The sequence below is a fragment of the Dipodomys ordii genome, unplaced genomic scaffold, assembly GCF_000151885.1.
Source record: "Dipodomys ordii isolate 6190 unplaced genomic scaffold, Dord_2.0 Scaffold178, whole genome shotgun sequence".
Taxonomy (NCBI): domain Eukaryota; kingdom Metazoa; phylum Chordata; class Mammalia; order Rodentia; family Heteromyidae; genus Dipodomys; species Dipodomys ordii.
The window spans coordinates 1,066,426-1,093,859 of record NW_012267394.1 but is presented as its reverse complement, the minus strand read 5'-3'; the positions used below and the strand labels follow the sequence as shown (position 1 = coordinate 1,093,859).

At 37.1% G+C, this 27,434-nt stretch overlaps 1 protein-coding gene across 1 annotated transcript in view; it reads left to right on the top strand.

Annotated features, from left to right (window-relative positions):
• Diaph2 (diaphanous-related formin 2) overlaps positions 1–27,434 on the top strand; it is an 805,268-nt gene that overhangs the window by 558,426 nt on the left and 219,408 nt on the right. The window contains exon 24 of the mRNA XM_013033825.1: positions 10,474–10,638. Coding sequence (XP_012889279.1) covers positions 10,474–10,638 — 165 coding nt within the window. The remainder of the gene's footprint in view (positions 1–10,473; positions 10,639–27,434) is intronic.

Here is a 27,434-nt window from a genome sequence, read left to right as displayed (position 1 = left end):
AACATAGATCTTCATAGGTTAGGGAAATAAGAGTTGGAAGTTCAATGTTAAGGGTGTAAAACAGGCCAGATTGAAAAGAAATGACTTCTTAATAGGCAACCAGTTGTCTTTCATGCCATTATTTTATTTTAGAGTAATGTGTCTGTTTTTAAGCTGTTAACCACAGGTCAAATTGTGATTGTTATGTACTTATAGAGTCCTTTAAGCCTGTCTGTGTTAGAGATCACAAGACATACAAATTATGTACAAAATACATTTTTACCATTACCTGCCTTTGGTCTAAATTAAAAGATGACATAAATTATGCAACCCGCCCAATAACATATCCAAATATTTCCATCTTTAAAAAATCAACATATTTACTTCTTCTGAAGTAAATATGTTGTAAAGTAAATATGTTGAAGTAAATATGAAGTAAACCTGTCTTGTGGAATCTGTCATTTTAAAACTAGAAGGAACCTTAAATAATTCCAACTATAATTGCTTTATTTTGTACCTAAACAGAAGGAAGTGAAATTCAGATGTACATTCAGAAAAATAAAATATCATATCTCTTGCCACAATTCATAGGCTTTTCCAATGTACTTTGTTGGTTATTGATGTATTTTATGTATTTTAGACTTTTTTGGTCTGTCCTGGGGCTTGAACTCTTGGCCTAGGCATTGGCCGTGAGCTTCTTTTGCTCAAGGCTGCAGCTCTACAACTTGTGCCACAGCTTCATTTCTGATTGTTTTGGTGGTGAATTGGAAATCTGAGTCTCAAGGACTTTGCTGCCCAAGATGGCTTTAAACAGTGATCCTCAGCTCTCAGTCTCCTGAATAATTAGGGTTATAGGCATGAACCACCAGTGCCTGGTGACTTTTCTGTTCTCACTCTCATTTCTTTACCCCACTGCCAATTGTAGAAGGAAACATAAACATGAAATAGTAAAAGATTACCATGTGAATTTGAAGCTACTTTTTAATTGAAAGAATATTATTAATATGTATCTAAAATTAATTATTTCAATTCCCAACCCTGAAATTGGGCATTTATAAACAAATTTATGAAAAGTATCTCCCCAAATGGGAAATTTTTTAGTTCCATTTGACTGGAATGCTTATGGAATCTGTTATTTTACAATTACAAGGATCCTACCAGGATTTCTATTGTAATTGCTTTGTCTTATAACTGAATAGAAAGAAGTAAACTCACACTTCACTCAGTACACAAAATATTCTCTGAGGTTCCCAGGATAGAAAACTCAATTAGGATCTTCCATTGCTTCCCTAACCATGAATCACTAGCCAGCTATCATGTCCCATGCAATGTACCTTCTCTGTGATTCTTTGTGTGTTTTATTTTTTTCTTTTTGAGACAGCATTTTGGTACAGTTGCCCTTCAAGTCATCATCCTCTTGCCTTAGCTTCCCCAGTTCTGACCAGTACTCTCAGCTTTCTTCCATTTCTTATATCTAGCTCTGCCATTCCATTTTCAGTACTATTCTGTTTGTTTTCTAATAGTTTTCTCTGGCTCCATTTTTTTTTATTTCTCCAAACCATCCTTCTTTCTGTTCCCAAAGTTAAAGTCATAAGATTGTGTTACTTTTTTGGGGGGGGGGAGGTCAGGTTGTGGGGCCTGAACTCTGGGCCTGGGCACTGTCCCTCAGCTCCTCAGCTCAAAGCTAGCACTCTACCACTTGAGCCACAGCACCACTTCCGGCTTTTTTCTTTTTGCTTATGTGGTGATGAGGAATCGAACCCAGGGCCTCATGCATGCAAGACAAGCACTCTACCACTGAACCACCATCCCAGCCCAAGATTGTGTTACTCTTATGCACAAAAGCCACTGAGTACATATTTCTTACAAAGAAAATATGAAAACTTCAATAAGTATTCAACTTTTTCCAAGCTTAACCCCCTTGACATCTCCAATGTGCCCAAACCACTTTATCCCAAAATAGCCACAATTGCTTGATGACTCAAGATACATGGATACTTTTGATCATGCTGTTCTGACTGTCTTTAAAACACTTTCTCTGGGTAGAAAAATTCTTCCTCCTCCAACTTTACTCAGAACCCTAGAATTGCACCTTTCTCTGTATTCCCACATCTTTCTTGGTTACTTTTATGCAGTTGATTTGAAGTCACACTTTTTTTTGCCCTTTTTAACAGAGGAAACCTTTTGACCTGCTGGTTTAGCACATAATTTTATATAGCCAACATATAGGAAAGGAAACCCCAGTTCAGATCTTGAATCTGCTTATTATCTATATGGCACTGAAAAATTTGGCTGGCCTTGCTAGAGCTAATTTTATCATGTGTAAAATGGGTTAATAGCATTTGTAGGTCATAGGGCATTGGGAGGATTAGATTTTTTTAAATATTCATTAGTTTAGGGCCAGGTTCATTCTAGAAGCTCAGTAAACATAAGTTCTTGTTACTGCTGCTCTATTGTTATTTACGTATCTTCCAACACTAATTCATTATATTCAGCAAGGGTTAGGAGCCATGTCTTATCACTTTTGTTTTTGATAAATGATTCTGAGTGGTAAATGTGAGGTACACTATAGATAGAACTTGATCTATTTATATGCCACATTATGAATATTAAATAATAATGATATTCCAAGATATACACATCAATCTCAAAAATTTATCATCATAACTCATATGTTACTCCAGACACAACTATTTATGTGCCAATCTTGGTGGTTATATATTGCTTTACACCTGTTATATTTTAAGGGTCTATGATTCTATGTAACATTCTTTATCATTTATCGAATATACTTCAGTTAAATATTTGTAGAATTTATACCCTTGTAATTTGGACAATCTTAGTAGTTTTTGTGTGTGTTTCAATTTAAGTAGCATTTTTATGCATTCAAAAGTAGAGATAATCTGACTCTACTACTTTCCTGTTTAAAACTCTTCAATAACATGTTTTTCAGGAAAAATGTTTTAATAGATCCATAAAGTATAATTTCTCATACCTCAGGAGCCTTCTGCTTGACTCAACCTTGGTGTTTCTCCTAGTATTTTCCATTCAAATGTTTCCTACTTCAAGCAGCATTTCTAGACTCATGGCCTACTTCTGTTTCTACAAGTCTAAGTTTAGAATTTCCAAATATATAGTCGAATAAAAGCTTAAGCTTTGCAGTCACATTCCTCAGTTTGCCATTTAAAAAAAGTTTTGAATTTATTTGCTCAATTTATATTTTCCACACTAAACTGTCATCAACTAATAAAGCAGTACCCTTTTCTGAAAACTTGCTGCTGTCATCAGCACCTAGAAAATGCCTATCTCCTATTAGGCATTTAATGTATGTGTTTGAGTAAAAAGAATAAAGAAATCACTCTGTTGTGATTCTAAGTATACAGAGATATACCCTCCTCTAAGACAGAGTGAATGAAAGATAGATAAAGTAACAACTAAGGATAGGGCAAAAGCAGGACTGCTGACTGTACTTCTCACTTCTCCAATAACCACTATAGTTGTTTGTGCCTTTAACTGGAGGCTAATTTAACTTTCCCTGGGATTTTTTTTTTGCCAGTCATGCATGGTACCTGAATTCTGGGCCTGGGTGCTATCCCTCAGCTCTTCAGCTCAAGGCTAGTGTTCTACCACTTGAGCCACAGTACCACTTCCAGCTTTTTCTGCTTATGTGGGGCCTTATACATGCAAGGCAAGTACTCTACCACTGAGCCACCTTCCCAGCCCCTGGAGGCTAATTTAAAAGCATTTTGTTTATCACAGATACTTGGGCCATTTGTGGAAAAGTGGGATCATTACAAAATATTTCCCTTTCTGGTGGCATAATTGCCTCCTATATGTTAAAAACTAAGGATTTTGTTTCAGAATCTTTTAAATAGACTCTGTTAAATTTTTCAAATGTGAGCCATGTGCTTGTGGCTCATGTCTATAATCCTAACTACTCAGGAGGCTGAGATCTGAGGATCACCGTTCAAAGCCAGCCCGGGCAGAAACATGTGTGAAACTCTTATCTCCCAAAAACCACCAGAAAACTGGAAGTGGTGCTGTGGCCCAAGTGGTAGAGTGCTAGCCTTGAGCTGAAGAACTGAGGGACAGCTCCCAGGCCTAGAGTTTAAGCCCCAAGACCGACAAAAAAACAAAACAAAACAAAACAAAAAAACAAAACTTTAAATATTCAATGCTTCTGTTTTATCATATGATTTTTAATGAAAATGTTTAGTCTGTATCTAGACCTAACATAAAGTAGCATATGGAACTCAAATGTGTTCCACATTGCCCCTGTTAATGTTTCACACTTTTAAATATTATTCAAGATGTATTCATCACATATTACAGGGTTCATAAGTAAATTTCAGCTAGCCTAAATATGCCTTCATATTTTGAAGAAATTTCTGTGAAATATTAATAATTTCTGAGTAGAAACTTAAATGGAAAAATTCATAATTTGTTTTTAGGATTTATGGGAATCTTTTCTGACAAGCTGTGGAAAGTTGAAATACTATCTGTATTTTTCAATAGAGTGAACATTTGTGATTTTCTTTTATTTAAATGAGTAATTATGCCATGTTGCTAACGAAAGATTGTGTGAAGTTGTTAAGTGGATCTCAAGTTGATTTTTCCATATTCTTCAACAATCCAGTAGTAATGATATTTAATGTTTCAAATTTTTATTAACACTTCAACTGATGTAATGTCTACAAATATAAGCAAATGTAAGGAAGAATTTGATGCAATTAGCTGTATGATATAGAAACTCTTTCATGTACAGTTTTCTGCTACAATATTCTAGCTATAATGACCTGCTTTTTCCTGTAGTAACAATTTCCCTTAATATGAATATTAAATAAAATAATAATCAGTTTTCTCTACCTAGAATTTGATGAAGTAAAGCCATGCTACCAGTTAGACAGCAAGGTTTATTAACACTCATTTTCAGATAGTATATGCACAGGTTGGTATAGATACCTGTAATATGAACATATATATATATATATATATATATATATAGTACAAATGGAGGTATAAATTAAATAGTTTATTTTCTCATTAGGTACTAATCTTTGAATGAATTTAAGGTCATACCATTTATTGCATTACCAAAGTATATAATCTATAAATTTTTATTTATCTTACAAATGTACATGAAAAAACCAAGCACCAGTGGCTCATACCTGTAAGCCTAGCTACTCAGGAAGGTGAGATTTTAGTATGATGCTTCGAAGCCATCCCAGGAAGTAAAGTGCATGAGACATCCCCTCCAATTAAGCACCAGAAAAAGCTAGAAAAAAGATAAAAGCTTTAGACAATTTTATATGGTAGTTACATTATTACCACTGTTCTTGAGGTTGTATTTTCAAGAGATTAGTATGAAAATACTTTCTGCAACTTCATGCAATCCCATTTGTCCAACCTTTCTTTAATTTGTTATGTTTCTAGTTCTCTATTAAGAAAATTTCGTTCTGTGCCACGGAGATCTAGGGTTTCTCCTATTCATTAGGAAATGGAAAGACTTGGAAAAAATTATGTTAAGTGAAGTAAGCCAGGCCCAAAGAAACATAGGTCCCATGGTTTCCCTTATTTTCAATAACTAGTATATCTGTGAGACAAGCAGAAAAGGTCAGATAAGATGTTAGGCGAAATGAACCCCAAGATAAGGACACAAGTGGTTTTTTTCTTGCTTGCTATTGTTTCTAACGTATTTATAAGGGACCACATGAATTTTTGTTGCTTTGTATGTCCCTCCCCTGCGGCATAACTCTGTTTTCACTGTATTTGATGTTAGTATAATTTGGGGAGGGGAAGGGAAAAAACAAATTGTTTAAATAGGGATATAGGTGGACCCATTGCAGCAATGAGATGTACAAGACGTTATGTCTAAAAACGAACTTTACAACTTTGGTCGGGGAGGGGGAGAGGGGAATGTAGTCTTGGAGATGAGAGGGCAGGGATGGTAGGGGAAAAACAAAGGAGGAGGCAACAATTCTTGATAAGAAGTGTACTCATTGCCTTGCTCATGTAATTGTAACCTTTTTGTACGGTATTTTCACAATAAAAAAACTTATTTAAAATAATAAAAGAAAATACTTTCTGGACTTGATATGTGTTTTATAAATGTAACTTCCCAGAATCATGATTAACACTCAATTGGCCTCAAGTTAATAATGCTTTTGAATAGTTGACTTTTTTGCCTGAAAATATTTTAAAATGCTACACATACTTTTTTATAACTCTTAAATGGACACTTCTTTTAGAGAGGTGATGTGTATGTATTTCATAGACTCCTATGCTAAAACAACATCAGAAACACTTATCTTTATAGAACAAGGACTTTGAAAATGGGATTCGTAAGAAAAAAATATTCTGAATTACATTTTCTCCTCTGATTTTGATTCGATTCTCTTTGTTGATATGGCTATACTTTTTTTTTCAATCTTAGTTTATAATTTTCTCAGGATTCCCCACTTACAAATACTTCCTGGCTCTTCAAGGTTGCTTAAGAGATGGAAGAAGCCATCCTACATTTTGATCCACCAATAGTCTAGTCATCTTCACCAAAGTGCTCTACTGTTAGAGCTGTAGTGCAAAGGCCAGGAATTCTGGGCACTTGAAACACATGTCCTTTTCACTACCTTGCTAACAATTTTTTTTTAATTTTTAAAAAATTTTTTTAACAATTCTTTTTTGTAGTTCCTCTGAGCACTGTGTCAGGAGAACTTCTCCTGAGAGAGCAATATGCCCATAACCAGCTTTCCCTTTCCATTGTAAACATGGCTGTGGGCTTCTCCCTGACTGCTCTCAAAACACAGCTAACAGCACATTGCCTGGTCTAGTTAAAGCCATCCCAATAGTGTACAACACATTTTTAAAATTCTTGGTTACATTCCATCTTAATCCCATGGAAGTGTAACAGCAGGCTAGTTTAAAAGGTGTTTGTCACCTTTTTCATAAGTACAGTACAGTTAAATGGTTAGCTACATTATGTCATAAACATAGACCCCTAATTCCATTTATATGTTATATAAATAATGGCTTTGCAGAGAAGACAAGGACTAAAGAGTGTGGGCTGCTTTCCACTTGTTATCTGAAAGATAAACCATTGCTAGAATTTTTCACATTTTCTCACTTTGGTGCTCAATTTCTGAAATCAGTTTTTCTACTACAAGTGCAAATTTAGAAAACTGTTTCACGACATGGGCATGTTTTAGCCCATGAATACTGCATTGGAATAAATGAGGAATGTAAACATAATGGCTTCTTTGTTATCTTTGGCTTTATTTTTTTACCATTTTACCAATTTTGAGCTTTCTGATACATAACAAATGATTTCATAGTTTGCATTGCAAATAGGTTACAAGTAATGACCTTTCAAAGTGTTTCTGCCTAGCAAGTTCCTGGAATTGGTTTTAGTTTTTTGTTGTTGTTTTGTTTTGGTTTGGTTTGGTATTAACATGTTCTTAATTATCAAAACTATATGTGATACACTCAGAAAATAAAATTAGAATATACATGAAATATTATGCATCCTTTTGTGACTATAAAAACAGTATCCATTAGAAGTATATCGATTCTTTCAGGTTCATTAATATCAAAATAGACTTGCAAGTTGAAAGATTTAATGTCACTTGTTAGTAGGAAGGGGCTTGTGTTGCTTAATGTGAATACTAATAGTTGAGTAGCACAAAAACAACCATAGGTAGGGAGCATCTCATTTTTTAAAGTCCTGGCATATTCCATAAGTGTCAGCTCCAAAGTAATTTTCCAGAAGTGGTCTGATTTCCCCATTGACTTTCACTGTAAAATGAGAACTGTGTTCCCACAGAAAATAAATTTGGCCCCAGGTTATAATAAAACACATTGGAAGAATTCATAAAACCCCATAAAATACAGGATTTCAAGCCACAATTATCAGTTCCTGGTAAAAAAAAGTAATTCTGCCACAAAATATTAACTCACTGTAGTGTATCCTATGCTTTCATAATTATAAGTCTATTTATTTTCCTTCTAAGGATCTTTACTTCTGAAATCACTAGAGATTTTTAATGAATCTAATTTCAGAATATTGATATGTTTTTCTTTATTTAGGATTAGTCCACTTAACTTTATCTAGAACATTCCTATAAGCATGTGTCATAATATCTGTTTGAAATTATTACCAATGTACTTGTTTTTATACTTTTAAGTCACATAAAAGGTCATTTTCAATATATTTTCTAAAGCTAGGAAAAATTTCTTCCTGTAAATATAATCATTTCTTCCTATATATATATATATATACATGGACGCATAGTAATATACTATTAGTAAGAGCCATTTTTATATTTGATAGTGTTGTAGTTATAGGTGGTGTTATTACTAATTTGTTAAAAAAATAAACTTATAATTACTTTCTGGGGATCGTAATTTTGTAGAACATATTATTAAAGTGTGATTCTAGACAAGTAGCATTAGCATAATCTCGGAACCTCTTAGAAATGATCCGTCTCAAACATTTCATCTGGGACTCCACAAGCATTCTAGTTTAAACAAGACTTTCAATGATTAGGGTTCCAAAGCAATACAAAATTCTTTCTAAACAACAACTAATTTTCTGAGCCTCAGTAGTTCAAGACTGCTCAAAAAGCTGAGATACAACAATTGCGGTTTGAAGCCAGTCCAGGCAGGGAAGTCCAGGACATTTATCTTCAATTAACCACCAAAAAACCGGAGGTGGAGTTGTATCTCAAGTGGTAGAGCATTAATCTTGAGCAAAAAAAATCTCAGGGACTTCACAGGTCCTCAGTTCAAGCCTCAGAACCAGCAAAAAGGTTGAAAACAACTATTTTTCTTTTTTGCTCCATCCCCACCTCCTCTTGTGTCTCTGGAAGGCTTTTCCTCTTCTTTGTGAGCTGTGCGTTATCCATCTTTGGGATCTTGGCTGAAACAAAAAGAGAAGTTAGCAAAAGGAATGTACACAAATCTTACACAAATCTACTTAAAGTAATTTTTTCTGTTGATTTTATTTAATTTGATTTTTAGTTTGAGGTTTTTGTTTGTTTGTTTTGAGATAGGGTCTCATGTAACCCAGATTTTCCTAGACCTCTTACCTCAGCCATTTGAGTACTGGAATTACAAGTATGTCCCCACATTCCTAGCTAATTAATAAAAGTTTCATGATATATGGGAAACTTCAGAGATGAAAACCTAAAGAAAACATCTATGTATTATATTTAGATTTTTATAAATAGCAGACAGTTAGGAGGAAATAAGATTGGATAAAGTGGGCATACATTGAGAGGAATCTAGCAAGACCTAATCAGATTCTTCACTGTGTTTATGTCCCAAGATAAGAGAATTCGTTTTGTTCAGATGGAGGTTGTGGAACTCTGGATTGAGGATTTTATGTCCTTCTCTGGAGGCAGATCAGATCATTCTTGTCTGGCTGCTTCACTCAAGAAGGGTAAATTTAGGAAAGAGAAATCTGTTTATGCTATTTGCTTAAATGCTCATGTACCAAATTTTGGGGTAATGTGTCCCGAACTTTGTCATTCTCTTCTCCCACTTTGCCCTCTATTTCAACTTATCATATGTGTGTCTGTGTGTGTGTGTTTGTGTGTGTGTGTGTGTGTGTGTGTGTGAGTACATGTATTTCTCTATGTGGATGTAACGTATACATGGATGTAACTTACATGTAGCATTTTTAGCTTCTTTTCCCCATTATAATGTGTATATCTATCTGTCTGTCTGCCTGTCTGTCTGTATCTGCCTGTCTGATTCTCTATTGTTATGTTTAAAAAAGAAAACTACTTGTATAGTTTTGTCTAAAGTTTTTATCTGAAGTTGTTGCTTGCTTTTACCTTCATTCATAAAAGATATGAGATAATCGAGATATTTCCCATGTTGTTTGCCTTACTTCTGCCTAAATTAGAGGTATCCAAAGTCACTAAACAATGAAACATCAACTTCAACAAATTTTAACGAATTAAAAACTCATCAACTCTAACAACTTATACTAAATTGTGTGCTTGGTCCTTCCAATTCATATGTTTTAAAAGTCCTAACCACCCAATATTCTACATTCCTCAGAATGTGACTGTATTTGGAGATAGGGCCTTTACAGATGTAATTAATATAAAAGGTTACTTGTATGTACCCTAAGCCATTATGAATTGTGTCCTTATATGAAGAAAACATTATCACATAAATACCACAGTCAGATGGAAAACCATATGAGAATACAGTAAGAAAATAGCCATCTACAACCAAGAAAGAGCTGTTTTATAAGAAATCACACCTGCACATACCTTCATTTCAGATTTCTAGCCTTTAGATATATGAGAAAATAAATGTATGTGTTTAAACTACCCAGTCTTGGTTTTTCATAATGGCAGTCCTAACAAACTAATTAAAAAAGTATAGGTGCTCTACAAATGTTTATAAAAGTCATGGTTTGATTCAGTGTTAATATCTAATGATTGTCCCCAAAATACTTTTGGATTAGGTTCCTTAACACAAAGTTACAACTTTATCAAAACTGCCAGAGAACAATTTGAAAAGCTATCCACCATGCACAATAACATGATAAAGCTCTATGAAAACCTTGGAGAATACTTCATTTTTGATTCTAAGACTGTGAGCATAGAAGACTTTTTTGGCGATCTCAACAACTTCCGAACTCTGTTTTTGGTGAGTAATGTATCTTGAAGCATTGAAAAGCCTATTGTTCTTGTTTCTAGGCTTCTTGAAAATGTGCCTATATGTGCCTGTAGACTATATTGATTTTATGTTACAATACTTTATCAGAAATTCATGGATATTTCATACTTGTGACAGATGTTTTATACCTGGATAAAAATTATTACCTGGATTAATGTATAATGGGAGCCTAAATGAATTCTCTTCAACTTTATGTATATTAGGAAATATTCTATGAAATTTTTTTCCTTTCTTGTTTTTACTTTTTTATTGTGAAAATATTGTACAGAGGGGTTACAATTACATAGGCAAGATAATGAGTACATTTCTTATCAAGCATTATAGCCTCCTCCCGTGTTTCCCCTTCCCATCTTCCCCTCCACCCCCCACCCAATCCTCCCCGCTCCACATCCCCCCCCACCAAAGTTGTAAAGTTAGTTTTTCCACATAATGACTTGTACATCTCATTGTTGCAATGGATTCACCTGTATCCCTATTTAATCGATTTGTTTTTTCCCTTCCCCTCCACAAATTATACCGACATAAAATACAGTGAAAGCAGGGGTTATACTATGGGGGAGGGACATACAAAGCAACAAAGAAATAATCTTATAGATGTGTTAGAAACAATCGCATGAAAGAAAAAATATTGGAATACATATCTTAGGGTTCATTTCCCTAACATCACCTTATCTGACCTTTTCTGCTTGACATATACTATATTTTGCAAATAAGGGAAACCATGGGACCTATGTTTCTTTGGGCTTGGCTTACTTCACTTAATATAATTTTTTCCAAGCCTTTCCATTTCCTAACGAAGGAGGCATAGAATTCCATTGTGTATATATACCACATTTTCTTGATCTATTCATCTACTGAGGGGCATCTGGGTTGGTTCCATATCTTAGCTATAGTAAATAATGCTGCAATAAACAGTTGTGCTGGTAGCTTTAGTGTGGTCTTGTTTGTAAACATTTGGGTAAATGCCCAAAAGTGGGATTGCTGGGTCATAGCGAAGCTCTATGTGGAGTCTTTTGAGGAACCTCCATACTGCTTTCCAAAGTGGATTCTATGAAAATTATTATAGAAAATGAATTAATCTGTACTTTAATGAACCTGCCTTATATAGCATAATGTTATAATTTCCCCCAGCTTAAAATTAAGATCTAAAATCGCATTTTACTTAACAAATTATATATGGTGATTGATGAACAATTTCCTTTTGCAACCTAAATAAGAAATTGAAAAAAAAAGAAATTGATTTTATATTGAACTAGTGAATACCTAATTTACTATCAGAATGTGGTCCCTAGTTTTAGTCTATAGCTCTGTAATAATAAATATTGGAATTAGTTGGGGTGGGGCAGTTAATGTGCTCATTAGGTTCTTAGAAGAAATCATAACAAAAGCTGTCTTATATATATGCAATATTAATACAGCTCCTAATATAATGAAGGAGTAGAAGGAAGGACACACTATAATTATGATAGAAATAGAAAGGCTTGGGCTGATAATGTGGCTTAGTGGTAGAGTGCTTGCCTAGCATGCATTAAGCCCTGGGTTCAATTCCTCAGTACCACATAACCAGAAAAAAACAGAAGTGGTACTGTGGCCCAAGGGGTAGAACTCTAGAGTTGAACTTAGAGAGGCTCAGGGACAGAGCCAAGGCCCTGAGTTCAAGGCTCATGACAGTTAAAATATTAAAAAAGAAATAGAAAGGCATTAGTGTTAGTTGACATCAAATAGGTTAGTGTCTATATATTGAAAGAAAGAACCTGGCAATCATCCCCAGCAGGATGATTGTTAGCAAACAAGTTCATTGTCTCCCCCATATAGAATGGGGAAGTACTGTATGTCAAGAACAAATGGAAATCAGAAATATATATCTCTAAACATATTGAAATGAAAAAAATCTAACAATTATTTCTGCACCAACAATTTCTATGGGTAAATGGAGGTACACACACACACACACACACACACACACACACACACACACACAGAGTATTATCAGTCTCCATTAAAAATGTCTTGCTTTGATATGAATCAAAATTTAAACCATTGCCTCTCACTGTACATGCCTTCTTTTTCAATACACACAGAAGCACCAGCATAGATGCAGTATTCTTCTAAAGTTCAGAGCTTTCTTTCTTCTCTTTTCCTTTTTTTGCGGGGAGTGGGAGGAGAGGAGAGGGAATGGGGAGAAGGTGCTTGTCCAGCGGCTTGAACTCAGAGCCTGGTATTTTACTTGAGCTTTGTAGCTCAAGGAAAGTGGCGCAGTCACTTAATCAAGAGCACCACTTCAGGCTTTTTTTGGTGTAGTTTATTGGAGATAAGAGTCTCACAGACTTTACTGCCCAGGCAGGCTTCAAACCATGATCCTTAGATCTTAGCCTCCTGAGTAGCGAGTATAGTAGGTGTGAACCAACAGTGCCTGGCACAGCTTTCTTTTAAGGACAATTCCTGTGTTATAACCTATGTCTAGTCATATGAACCAGATGCTTACAAGCATTGTTACTACTCTTGTATTATTTTTCAATTATAGCTTTAAAAAAATATTGTGGTTAAGAAGACTGCATTGTGTGTCTTTCTTCTGCTATTAATTGGCTGTGTGACTTTTGGTAAGTCATTTACCTTTTCTAGCTATTTTCTTCCTGTAGTTTGTTTTGTTTGGTTGTAAAAAGAAAGGCTTAGGGTACTATAAAAAAAAGGCTTAGATAGGGATACAGATTGACCCATTGCAACAATGATGTGTACAAATGCTATGTCAAAAAACAAACTTTACAATTTAGGTTGGGGTGGGCGTGTAGTTGAGGAGGTGAGAGGGAAGAGATGGTAGGGGAAAAACAAAGGAGGAGGCAACAATGCTGGATAAGAAATGTACTCATTACCTTGCTCATGTAACTGTAACCTCTCTGTACAGTGTTTTCACAATAAAAACAATTAAAAAAGAAAATAAAAGGCTTAGAGTAGTGATCACTAAGAACTCCTTCCACTTTAATAGTTTTTGAGTTGTAGTCAGAATTTCAGAAATGGCAGACTTGAATGTTTTATGTCTTTTTCTCTCTACTGAATTCACTGCCTATGTAGCATGATTGAAGAAAAAGAATTTGTCACAAATTATTCTCATTGAGAATATTCTGAAATTCTTTTGTCTAGTTTAATGTGTACTATACTTTCTGAGACCTGTTCCAATTGGTTTCAAAACAAGTAAGCATTATCCTACAATGTGTCAACCAATCTCAAGTTAACTTACCTTCTCTTCTTCAGGCCAGCCATTGCTTTGTCTTACATAACACTAGCACTCACACTTCTGTGTGCAAATTCTTACCAGCTTATTCGCAAGAGAACTAGGTGTGCAAATTAGCAGTTTTGAACTTGTGTAGATCTTGTAACCTCTCTAGGCATTTGTTTCTTCATGTATAAAATAGTGTGCTAATTACTGCCTTTTGTTTTCACCACTAAGTAAAAAAGACCTTGGAACCTATGCTATTCCATTTTAGGTTATTATTATTGATCTTTTTATGACTATTCTTTCAATTAATTATTGAGAACCAATTTTTTATTTTGATAAAATTCTGGTTCAGAAATCAAAGAAAGGGAATAGCCTTTCCTCCATGAATGAAGGAAGACAAAAATAAATGCAATATAATTTACTACATTCTGCCATAGTAATATGTTAAAGTACGATCCTAATAAAAAAGGAGTAATTGCCTAAATCTGCTTGTGCTGGCCAGAAAAGCCTTCATAAAGAATGTGACAGAGTCTGGAAAAATTCACAGGAGTGTGACAAGCAGATTTTGATAAGCATGTTTAAGGATTTTATACCTGACTTATAAGTTGAAGACTCCTAAGTCAACATCAACAACTTCAGTCAATCATTTGTGCTCACCATGTTCCTGTTTCATAGTGAGTTTAAAGTGATTTCATTCTCCTAGGGGAGGGACGAACCCTGAAAGAGAGACAAAAATTGTAATTGCCAGAAGTTCCCATTTTCGTAGTGCTTTGTGTGTTTGGCCTCAGGGTTCTTAGCGCTAAAAGCATATTGGACTATAGATGGAAGCAATAAAATACCAGTAGTGCTGAGAAGAAAATAAGAGTTCTGATTCATGTGCTACCAAAAATTACTTCCAAATGAGCTTAGAATTTCATCTTGGGAGATCTATTTGCCATGTGTAGCATAAACAAAATGCACATACCAAAAAATTCTTTCTCAGAGAAAGATATCCTTTAAAAGATGAAGAAAATAGAAATAAACCGAAGGAGCTGACATTATGGATTAAGACTTTTTTCAACATGTTCACATTCAAATGAATGACAGCCAAATTAGATAATGCTGCTCTATTAGTTATCAATATTTATATTATCTACTGTTCAGCTAATGAGAATATCAAAATAAATGTATGGTATATTCATATGGGATATGTGTAATTGGAAACAGTTCTAAATTGAGAATATACATTTTTTTTAGTTAGTTTCTCTCAGAGTTTATCAGTGGATAACATAGGCAAGATCAATTAACAAGTTAAATATTTTGTGGAAGAAACTCACTTCATATCCATGCAATGTCTAACCATGTTTTTTGTTTATTCTCTTTTACGCTTCACTCATTCTGCTAGTTCAAATAGTTGACAGTAGAGTCTTTTATTCTTTTGAGATATTTTGAATAGAATATTCAAAATCAGTGAACCTTATATGTTTCAACACCATATAATATCTTGCTTAGGCATAAAAATTAATTTCAGCTGTTGAGAAAGTGAGTCAAGTATCATACTTCAATAACTTTCATAGCTTCAAATAAATTATAGAAAATACTTCTTTTCTCTTTCCCATTTGTTAATTTCCTGCTGCTTCTGTATGTTTTTGTTTTGTTTTTCTAGCAAACAATTATTACCCAGGCACTCAGTAAATATTTTTTGTGTGTGTCCTCATTCTATACCTCATAGAGGAGAAATATAGGAATGAGGCTCAGTAGACTTATTAGATACATTGGCATATTTAAAACTAAAATGTTATCATTACTATTAATCATGTTACCAGTTTTTCTTTCAACAAAAGAAATTTGTGCAATTATTTATTTGATAAATAAACTTTGGGACAGCTTTGAGATGAACATTAAAATGGCTTTTCACAGGCTAAAGGGTATCAAATACTCATGGAGTTTTATGTTATTACTCCATCTTGCTTCTTCGATCTCCTAGATAGTTTTTAGAGCCTGTCCTTTTTTTTCATGGTCAGTGACACTTTTAGTTCTAGACTTCTACCATTTTCTACTGGACTGTGACAATGATCTCATGACTCATGTCCTGGAATCCTGAAGATAACTTTGAATTTTCACAATTAAACTTGTTTAACAAAGAACTATGGTGGGCTCTTTTTGTAAACAAGTTTACAATAGTTTGTGAATAGTTAACAATAGTTTGTAAACTATTGTTTACAAAAGTACTTAATGGCTAGAACATCTATGGTTAGTTCCAAATGGACTACTAGCACTTTTTACTTTCTTTCCACACTAGGAAAGGTCCAATCTAGAAAGTTACATGAGACAACAGCAAATTCATTACTGGATGGAAAAATTTTGACCATGTATCAAACTAGAGTAAGTGTAGCTTGATGATATACACTTGTAATCTCAACAATTTGAGAAGCTGGATTGAGCTTGCACTCAAGGGCAGCCTATGCTATCTAGTGAGACAGAAACATAAACAAAACCCTACAAGAAGACTAAGAGGCCAGTGTGTAATGGTCTTTATGTCCTAATGGTTCTCATAGTTGGTATTCACAAAGAATATGGAAACCAAGTCCAAACTTTGATCAGTTCTCAGAGATGCTCTTCCTTCTATTTTAAATAACTGTTCTTTTGAAATATAAACTTGCTGTTAGTTCTCTGTAACCATGTTCTCATATGAAAACTGTTAATTTCAAGAACCTCTCATCTCACTTAAACCATCTTCACCTTTCCATGGCCTCAATCCTGTCTAAATCGAAACTATAATTGGAAAACCAAAGTGAACATCTGCATTTAGTTAGACTTATAAGGCTAAATTAATCATACAGTAAGTTTTATTCATTCATTAAAGGTAATTTGCCTTTGAAGAAATTAGAATGAATTTCTGCACAAAAACATCATTTGTATAATTCCTGATCCAAAAAAACTAAGCTATTTTGAGACTCATTAAAATCTTCAATTCACAAAGCTCATAACATTTAAAGGAAACTTTAATGGAATATAGGTGTTATAAAACTGGTGGACTTACTGATACATAGAATTCTAGTAACCTCAAATCCCTATTTTATGCTTCATAAGGTGATTTCTCTTTGCTTTACTAATAATGTGGTAATTAATGTTATGAAAATGACCTTGAGAAACTGAAAAATCCTGGTGTGCCTCAGTAATAATTTAATTTTCTTGGTAAGCTTAATTTCTCCAAGCCTCATTCCGTGGGGATTCAGAGAACTATTGCCTTATTGACAGTATTACAAATATTCCAAATAATCTTTTATTTCCCCCCCCCCGACTGGCAGGATTCAAGTCCCTGTGTTCTCTGTTTCCACAACACATCTGGAGTTGTCTCATACATACTAACAATGTATCATCTATGGTTCCGATTTTTTTGTTAATGCACAAATGAGCTACTGAGTACTTCCTAATCTACACTGGTTAGAATATATAGCTTTGAACATAACTGGTAAAACCCTCTGGTGCTGTGTCTTGCTATAGATCCAGTTCCTTCCTGCAAAGTGTTTTTCCTTTGGACAAAACATCTAGAAGTCACATTTAGTGAGATGCCTATATGTGAGCCAAGGATATAACCTCCTACTGCTCCAATTTCACCACTAACATAGTAGTGTGGTGCTCAGTGCATCAGTAGCTGTGTTTCACAGGACACTTCATTAAAACAGTTCCTTCCACTTCCACTCTGATCCTTTTCTCCTTAGGGGCTTTAAAAAATGTTTCAACTCTTAGCTACCTGAAGAGGACCCTAATACCATGTACCACTTCATTACTCTCCTTCCTCACTTTTGTTCAGACACCTAGGCATCGATCTTTCTTTTCCTGGAAGCCAAGTATAAATAAAATGCAAGTATATATCATTTCATGCAAATAGAAATCTAAGGGCCCACCAACTGCCTTTAGTTAATCACACATACCCAGATAATTTCCCTTGAGCTCAGCTAGGACCACCCTGGCTACATAGCCTTAGGATTATTTTAATCTATTGCAACTCTTTGAAAATAGGCAATCCATGTAAAATATATGGTAACTCTATTAAGTACAATATTTGACCAGAATACTTTATTCCCCAGCTGTGCTGGAGAGTAGACTATGCTTTATATAAATGTCATTGAATTCATTTTCAAAAGACATGTCAACTATAATGTCTTGTATTCTATTTGACTCTTTTCTTTGGGCCAGAAGTGGATGTCCTCATTTTCTGATATGATTGTTCCTTACATAATAAAACTAAACATTATATCATGAACAACTAAAAGAATATGTAACAATATTACACATAGTTTACATAGTATATTTGTACAATTTTCCAGCATCAGAAAAATGCTTTCTGGTTTCAGTGGTTTTAAAATATGTATACATTTGAAATTAATATTATAAAATATAAAAGTATCATAAATGCTTTTAAAAATGTTTCCAAAAGTTGTCAGAATTGTTTGTGACAAAGTAAATTTTGACCATTAAAAACTGAAGGTATAAGCCATGTGCTGGTGGCTCATGCCTGTAATCCTAGAGATCTGAGGATTGCAGTTCAAAGCCAGCTCTGACAGGAAAGTCTGTGTACTTTTATCTCCAATTAACCACCAGAAATCCCGAAGTGGTCCTGTTGCTCAAAATGATAGAGCACTGGACTTGAGCAAAAAGCGTTCAGAAATAGTGCCCAGCTCTTGAGTTCAAGCCCCATGAGTGACAAAAAAATTGAAGGCATTATAATAGTCACAATGAAAAAGTTAAAAAATAAGTTATTTTGTTAATGTTTAGTAAGAATTAGGACTAGAATATGAAGTGTAGTGTCTGAGATTTCCTATAGATTTTTCATGTAAGTCTTCATCATAAATAAATTATTGCTGAATTATGTCCAAAAGCCAGAAGTATAAGAAAGTTACAAGATAAACAATGCAGAAGACAAACTGACCTTTTCCAGAAGTCTTGATATTGACCAAAGGTACCTCAAGGTATATCAAATATCTATCAAAGCATCTGTATTATATCCTGCATATGGAGATCCTTGAGATTAATGCAAATACCTTCTCCGCTTGTTGAATTCTTCATTCTAATTCATCTTTCTTATCTTTGTTTTTGTTGGTCCTGGGCCTTGCTGGTGCTCTACCACTTAAGCCACAGCAATATTTCTGGCTTTTTCTGAGCATTTTATTACAGATAAGGGCCTCACAAACTGTTCTGGCTTCAAACAGCAGTCCTCAGATCTCAGTCTTCTGAGTAGCTAGGATTACAGGCATGAACCACCAATGCCCAGCTTATCTTTATGTGAGTATTCTTTTTTTTTGTCGGTTGTGGGGCTTGAACTCTGGGCCTGGGCGCTGTCCCTCAACTCTTCAGCTCAAGGCAACCGCTCTACCACTTGAGCTACAGCGCCACTTCCGGTTTTCTAGTGGTTTATTGGAGATAGGAGTCTCACAGACGTTCCTGCCCGGGCTGGCTTTGAACTGGGATCCTCAGATCTCAGCCTCCTGAGTAGCTAGGATTACAGGCGTGAGCCACCAGCCCCTGGCCAATGTGAGTATTCTTTATTCACCTTTTATCAGAAAAAGTTGCCCTAACCCCAACCCCTCCAAAGCAATTAGAGGCAGGCCTCTGCCTGGAATTGTGTCCATTGAGCAACTTTTGTCTGGTTGTTTGGTCCCTCATTCTTCCTCCAGTTTTTGATCAAGTTGTTCAATTACTTCCTGTAAGAAGCACACTTCTACCCTCCCATTTTGATCTGCATATCCTTGCCATGTGCTTTTCTATCTCCATCTTTGCGGCGAACGCCTTCTCGGCCAGCGAGGAAGAATGACCACTACACCAGGAGTCTTTTTAGATCACGCTTTATTGGAGAGCCTTTGAATTGATGGGAGAGCCTGAGCGCGAGAGCGCGTGTACCCAAAACATGGCTGTTTATATAGGGAATAGGAACCGTTTTTCCCATTGGTCGTCTGCCTTTCGCCGTCACCAGGTGCCACGGGATTGGCTGGGGACTCAACCTGGCTCGCGCATGCGCAAAGCCCAGGACCCACCGTCCTGCCAAGCACTGCCTAATATGGAGTTACCTCAAAACTGCAAGGAAGTGGGCGGCGCCTTCGCGCCGGCTCCCCACAGTTCCCCCTTTTTGTTTTTTGGCAACAGGTAAGAGTAGAGGTTGGGCCTCTGTCTAAAACATTAATGAGAGGACCTTGCACTGGTCTTCGCCTGAGGGGCGCGCCTTCCCCAGTGATGACCAGGCCTGTCCGATGCCTTTTTTGCAGAGGTGGGATCTTGGGCATCAACCCACTTGCAACCCAACATGCTCTTCTTGAGGAGATGGTCCTCCTCAAGTGTAGTGCACTTGCCTCGCACCCTGTCCCAAATTGCAAGTTGTATACCTGTCCCGGTGTAATGGGATCCCCTGATCCCTCGGGGTGCTAAGGCTATGCAGAATGGTATGGCTTAATTGCCTCTCAGGGCCAACAGCCAGATCTGGGGTGAGGATCCACTCTCCAAGGCGGCTAATGCTTGTGAGATAACAACCTTGTCCCTTCTGGTTTGGGCTCGAAGGCGACAGACCAACCATAGGCAGACCACGTATCCTCCCAGGCAGCAGGCTCAAAACATTCTGACTCCCACCCACTCTTTGAAAAAGGACACTGCAGAGGCAACCCAGTCAGTAAATTGTCCCAGAGTTACAGGGTGATCTTTAAAAGCTGTCCCCGAACTAGATCTTCAATCTCCTTTCCCCACTCCCTAGATCTTAAAAAAGGGAGTCTGCATGCAGGGGCATAGGAACTGGCCACGCCCTGGTAACAGCCCCCAGCATAGGTTTAGCTATCACAGGGGTTGCTATTAGCACTGTTGCTAACAGCAGGAGGATCAGCTGCATCAGGAGACGAGTGGATGGCATCTTCATTTTGCGGGTCTTCTTTTTCAAGAGGGGGTTCTTCTGCAGTCTCCACTGGCCTGGCCAGTCTTGTTGGCACCCTGTGAGGTACTTCTTGACTCTGTGGAAAAACACAAACCGCTCCCCTGGATCTCGTTATTACCGGATCCGGTCCATACCATTTATTATTAATAACATCCTTCCACATAACCATGTCTTTAGTATCCATGGGGTCTCTTGTCATATGCTGGTCTGCGGCAGACTGATCGTTGTCATTTAGAATTAAAAAATTAAGGGTAAAGAGCGCAAAAGAAAGTCTTTCCCTGGGGGACGCTGACTCAGCAATTCCCCCTTTTTGTTTTTGAAGCATTTTTTTAATGTTTTTATTAGCTCTTTTCACTATACCTTGTCCTTGAGGATTGTAGGGCAATCCAGTGGTGTGGGCAACTTGTATTTGTGTGCAAAAGGCGCGAAAACCATGGGAAGTATAAGCAGGGCCATTATCCCTCTTAAGTCTGAGGGGCTTTCCCCAAGCTGTCCAAGCTTCTAAGCAGTGTATTTTGACGTGAGACACCTTTTCTCCTGCCAAAGGTGTGGCATGAATGACACCAGAAAAGGTGTCCACAGACACATGTAAATATTTCAACTTACCAAATTCTGTCAGATGACTAACATCCATTTGTCATAGGGCATTTGGTCTCAACCCCCTGGGGTTTACCCCTACATGGGGAGGATGAAGAAAGGTAACACAAGATTTATAGGCATTAACAATATCTCTTGTTACATGCCTGGACAAATTATATCTTTTTCTAAGGGTATTTGTGGGTACATGATACAATCTATGAAAGTCTTTTGTCAATTCTACAGGATCAGCAGCAACCAGGGCCACAGCCCGAGCTGCCTGGTCCGCCAGGGCATTATACTTTGCCATCGGGCCCGGCAACATAGAGTGGGCGCGAATATTTCCAATATAAAAAGGGTGTTTTCTGTTTGAGATAAGGGATTGAATCTGTAACAAAACATTAGAAATTGTACTGGCCTGCTTAATTGAAGCAGCAACTTTAAGGGAAGCAACGGCATTTACAACATATAATGAATCAGAAAATAAGTTTAAAGGTTGATCAAATCTTTTAAAAACTTTAAGCACAATTAAACATTTTACAGGCTGTGGGACATTTAGCCGAAAATTAAAGACCACCGGCTGTTGGTGTCCTTGAACAAAAAAGGCACCTTGTCCAGATTTTGATCCATCCGTCAGGATGGTCAGGGCACTAACTAGGGGCTCCTTTGAAGTAACGACAGGAAAATACACTAAGTTTTTATTAACAATGGCAAGCAGGGGATGCTTAGGATAATGATTATCAATTACATTGGGAAACGAGCAAACAAAAATTGCCCACATATCCACGGTAGCGGCCAAAATCTCAACTTGTTCATGGGTATATGCATCAAACAATACTTTATGCCCAAAAGTGCTTGCTTAGCCACCAATTTAGGAAAGTATTGAACTGTTTTTGCTCCCACAGAATTGCCATGAAGCCACCACAAGGGGCCATTTTGTCAAAGAACCCCCGTGGGATAATTTTTTGTTTTTAATATACATAAATCGATAGGTAATTTTAAATCAACCCGTGAAAGTTGAGCCCTAGACAAAGCTGCCTCAACCTTTTGTAGGGAATTTAGTGCTAAAGGTGTCAGGGATCTAGAGGAGGTGACTTCAGGGTCGCCCTCCAAAATGGCAAATAAAGGTAACAACTCTGACCGAGGGAGATTAAGAAACCCCCTTATCCAATTAATATCTCCTGCCAATTGCTGAAAATCATTAAGTGTTTTAAGGTGACCAGTTTGAATGGAAAGTTTTTGTGGCTTAATCTCATTGGGAGAAACAATGGTTCCCAGAAATTGACCAACACTAGTCTGTTGAACCTTTTTAGGGGCAATAATCAATCCCTTGTCAGCTAAGGTCTCCATTACCTGCCCAAACACTTTATGAAGAATCTATCGAGGGAGCAGCCAACAAGATATCATCCATATAATGGATAATCCGTACTTTTGGAAATTTTTTCCTAACAGGGGCCAATGCAGCTCCTACAAACAATTGACAAATTGTTGGGCTATTAGCCATCCCTTGGGGGAGAACTTTCCACTGATAGCGATCATCTGGGGTTTCATGATTAACAGAGGGCAAAGTAAAGGCAAAGAGCTCCCTATCCTTCCCACAAAGAGGTATGAAAAAAAAACAATCCCTAATATCTAAAGTTACAATGGGCCATTCTCGTGGTAATGCAGAAAGTAATGGAAGTCCCCTTTGAATGGGTCGCATAATTTGCATCTGGGCATTTACTGCTCTAAGGTCATGTAATAACCTCCATTTCCCAGAGGCCTTTTTAATCACAAAAATTGGGGTATTCCAAGATGACACTGAAGGTTCTACATGTTCCAGCTGTAGCTGCTCCTGGACAAGAGTTTGAGCCGCTTCCAATTTTTTTTGAGAGAGGGGCCACTGAGGAACCCATACCGCCTTTTGTGTTAACCAAGGTATGGGTACCACACCTTTAGTGGAAGCCTTGTTTTTAGAGGCCCCTAAGAAAAACCCAAACCCTTTTTGTCCTGCTTAGGAAGTGGCTTTATCGGCTCCTTGTGTCCTTGGAGACATCGACCAAGCCCCAAGGCTGGAACAAATCCTTGCTGTTTCATCATATTCTGACTGGCCTCAGAGTAATCATTAGTTAGAGTTAACTTTAGCTGTTGCTGCACATCTCTTTCCCAAAGATTGACAGGGACATCTACCACAAATGGCTGCATTTTTCCAACCTGGCCTTCATTTGTTTTTTAAGTCAATTCTTTTGTACTTAACTGTGGGGCATCAGCATAGCCCAGCCCTTGCAAGGTCTGGGAGGATTTTTGAGTTGGCCATTGCTTTGGCCACTCCCCTCTTTGGATGATGCTTTTATCTGCCCCTGTATCCACCAGTCCCTCAAATCTTCTCCCTTCCACTTGGAGAGTTAGCATGGGTCTTTGGTCTAAGGTTATGGACAGGCACGTAAGGTCGACTCCAGTGGAGCCTAGCCCTTTATCTCCTCTCTTTATCTCCTTAGCAGGGAAGTTGCCATGAAGAGAAGGCAAAAGCAGGAGCTGTGCAATCATAGCATTAATAGTTAGCCTTCGAAGCAAGGCAATGGTATAATTGGCCGTCACCCCATAAGTTCTGACTGCCTCAACTAAATCTTTTAACTGGGAGTAGGAAACCGGCTCAAGAATTCTCTCATTGGTAATGGGATTCTCAAAGACTGGAAAGGCGGCCGCCAGCCGCGACCAAGTGCTCCCTTCTATAAAGTGACTCCGCCCTGCCTCCGGGCACGGAGGGGGGGCCAACGGGTGAGGGCCAGCTCCTTTCCTCCTTTTTGGCTGCTGTGGTACTCCTATTGTTTGGGGACACCATCCCCCATATCTGTCTGCCTCATACTCAGCCGCAGCCTCTTTTAAGTTTTCATCATCAGCTGGATCGAACTGCTCTCCCTCCTCCTCTAACATTTTTTCCTCTGAGTAACTCACAGGATCACTGCGTTCTTGGTCCAGCCCTTCCACATGTAGGGCTGAAAACCGGTTTGCCTTCCAAGAAGGGTATAGGGGTCTCCTTGAGACCCCCTCTTTGTGGTCATCCCTAAGACCCTTTTCCTTTTCCTTTTGTGAGGGCTGTAGTCCCTCCTGTCTTAACTCTTTAGGATCCTTTTGTCTTCTTTCCCTTTTTCTTTTAGGCCTATTTTCCTCCCCTTTACTGGATGCTGACTCTGATAGACTATCCTGATGCTGTGTTAGTACTTTGCGTCCTTCCTGGATTAAATCAAACCCTCCCTCCTCGAGGCAAGTGCGCACCATCAAAAAGACAAACCACAAGGGAAGAAGCAATGCAAGCAACCAATAATCTACCGTAATCAACATACCGGGGAATACTTACCGACGTCTCTACCGGGGGATACTTACCGACGTCTCCTCTCCGCGTGTTGAGTTCTGGCTCCTGTTCGGCCTCTCGCGCGGGTCCCGGGTTTCAGCACCACTTGCGGCGAACGCCTTCTCGGCCAGCGAGGAAGAACAACCACTACACCAGGAGTCTTCTCAGATCACGCTTTATTGGAGAGCCTTTGAATTGATGGGAGAGCTTGAGCGCGAGAGCGCGTGTACCCAAAACATGGCTGCTTATATAGGGAATAGGAACCGTTTTTCCCATTGGTCGTCTGCCTTTCGCCGTCACCAGGTGCCACGGGATTGGCTGGGGACTCTACCTGGCTCGCGCATGTGCAAAGCCCAGGACCCACCGTCCTGCCAAGCACTGCCTAATATGGAGTTACCTCAAAACTACAAAAACTACAAAAAAGTTATCTTGTAATATGTCCATGGCACTATCCTCAAGGATTAGCAATATAACTGAACTAGTATGAGGCATGCACAGGTCTACTTATTAAGCACAGATAGAACTGATTTAATGAATTGAGAAGGTAGTGAATGAATCAAACAAGCCAAGATTTAATAATTCAATTGTTTGCTGTTCAGAGCTCCATTCTACTGGGAAGAAATTTTGATAATGAAATATGATACCTATATCGGAAGAACAAATAAGCACAGAAGAGACGCATTCATTTTGGCAGATTAAGGAAGGCATTACAGAATAAGTGACATCTATACTGGGCATGATAATTGTTGTTCTTCTGAATGACATTTCATGTTCAAAAAATCCTTTCCATTTTGCTCTCTCCAACATCATTTTGGTGTTTAACTTTAGTGTGCTATGCTGAGTTCAAAGTGAAAAAACAGCAATTTTATTGCCACAGAAGCAGTTATCAGCTAATTATTATGATTTAAAGGTTATCCACCATATGCTTGGATGAGCAATAACCAAGGTTCAATTACTAATTGACTGAAAGCTGTCCTTATTGACTGACAGCAAATTATCTAGGCCAAAAGACCTGCTAAAAGACTGAATTGGGCAGTAATTTAGGCCAGTTGTTCACACACAAGGGTGATTTTGCCTTCCAAGGACATTTTGCAAGGTCTAGAAACATTTTTGGTTATTACCACTAAGGAAAAGAGGTACTAATGGTATCTGTTGAGGGAAGCCAGGATTATGAACAACATCTCTTAATAAAAAAATTCAATAGTCCTAAAATTGAAAATCTTGGCTTCAGGGTTATTGGCTAATAATTTTTTTATCATTTGGAAAACAATGATCCAAATTATGAATTTATATAAGAAAATTTATGCAAGACATTTATACTAGATAAGTTAAAAGTGCATCCATTTGTCACATAATTTAATATTTTAAAATTAGCTTCAATTATTGATTTGATCACTGTGGTTAACAGTTTCTGTACCATTATGTCCTTGTTCATATGGCTTCTCTCAAGTATCTCATATTATAGGCATGAGATATCTTATCAAGCTTTAATTTGTATTATTTCATTTTTATTTATTCATTTATTTAAAATTTTTATTTTCAAATTGTTATATATGGGGGTTACAATTCCCCATATCAATTTATATATCTAGTGCATCTTCATCAGAGTCACCCTTTCCTTCATTCTTACCTTCTATCTACTTCTTCCCCTAATGTTTTACTTTCCTATTTCCTCTTACAATATTATAACTGTATTTGTGTATGGTTCCCTTTTCTATTAATCTACTATGTTCCCACTAGCCCACCCCTCTCAATCAAAACATGCTTCAGATTCCTGATATTCATTCTGTTGAACAGTTAGTAGTTTGAAAGGTTTATTTCACATTGTAGCATTTCATTATTGCATATACTAACACAAATTGATTGTATATGTCCCTGTGTTTGTACATGAGAGCTTATATTTGTGTATAAGATACAGATATCTGAGAAAATTTGTGCCTTTTTGTCTTCCTTGGCACAGCTTACTTCACTTAGTATGACTTTTTTCCCCCGATTCATTCATTTCCAAGCAAATGACATAATTTTAATCTTCCTAATGGATGAATAAAGTTCCATTGTGCACGTGCGTGCATGCACACACACACACACACACATACCACATCACAGATCACATCATTTTTTATCCAATCATCCATCCTAGATCTTCTGGGTTGTTTCCATAACTTGAGTGTTGTGAAACAGTTCTACAATAGACATGAATATGCAGATACCTTTGATGCAATTGTTTTGATAAATGCTTTGGCCTATTTATTAAGGCCTATTTCATAAAGGCTTACTTAAAATATAACTTGCCTAAATTATGCTTAAACATAATGGAAGTATATTCCTCTGAAAATATTCTATTCTTAAACTTTAACATAGTATGAAAGATCAAGTGAGAAGCCTGCCATTGGCTAAATTGGGTTAGACAAAAATATGAACAAAATTGATATAGAGTACAAAGACAAATTCCTGCTCATCATTGTCAAATTTTTCTGTTACAAACTGCACACAAGTACCTCATGCCTGTAATCCTAGTTACTTGGGAAGCTGACAATGGGAGAATCAATGTTCTAAGGCTAACCTGGGCATAAAAATCCATGGAATTCTTTTTATTTTATTTTATTTGTGAACATACTGTACAGAGGGGTTACAATTACATGGGCAGGAAAATGCGTACATTTCTTACCAAGCATTGCAGCCTCCTCCTTTGTTTACCCTTCACATCCCTTCCCAGCCTCCCCCCTCCTCCCCCAATCCCAATCCTT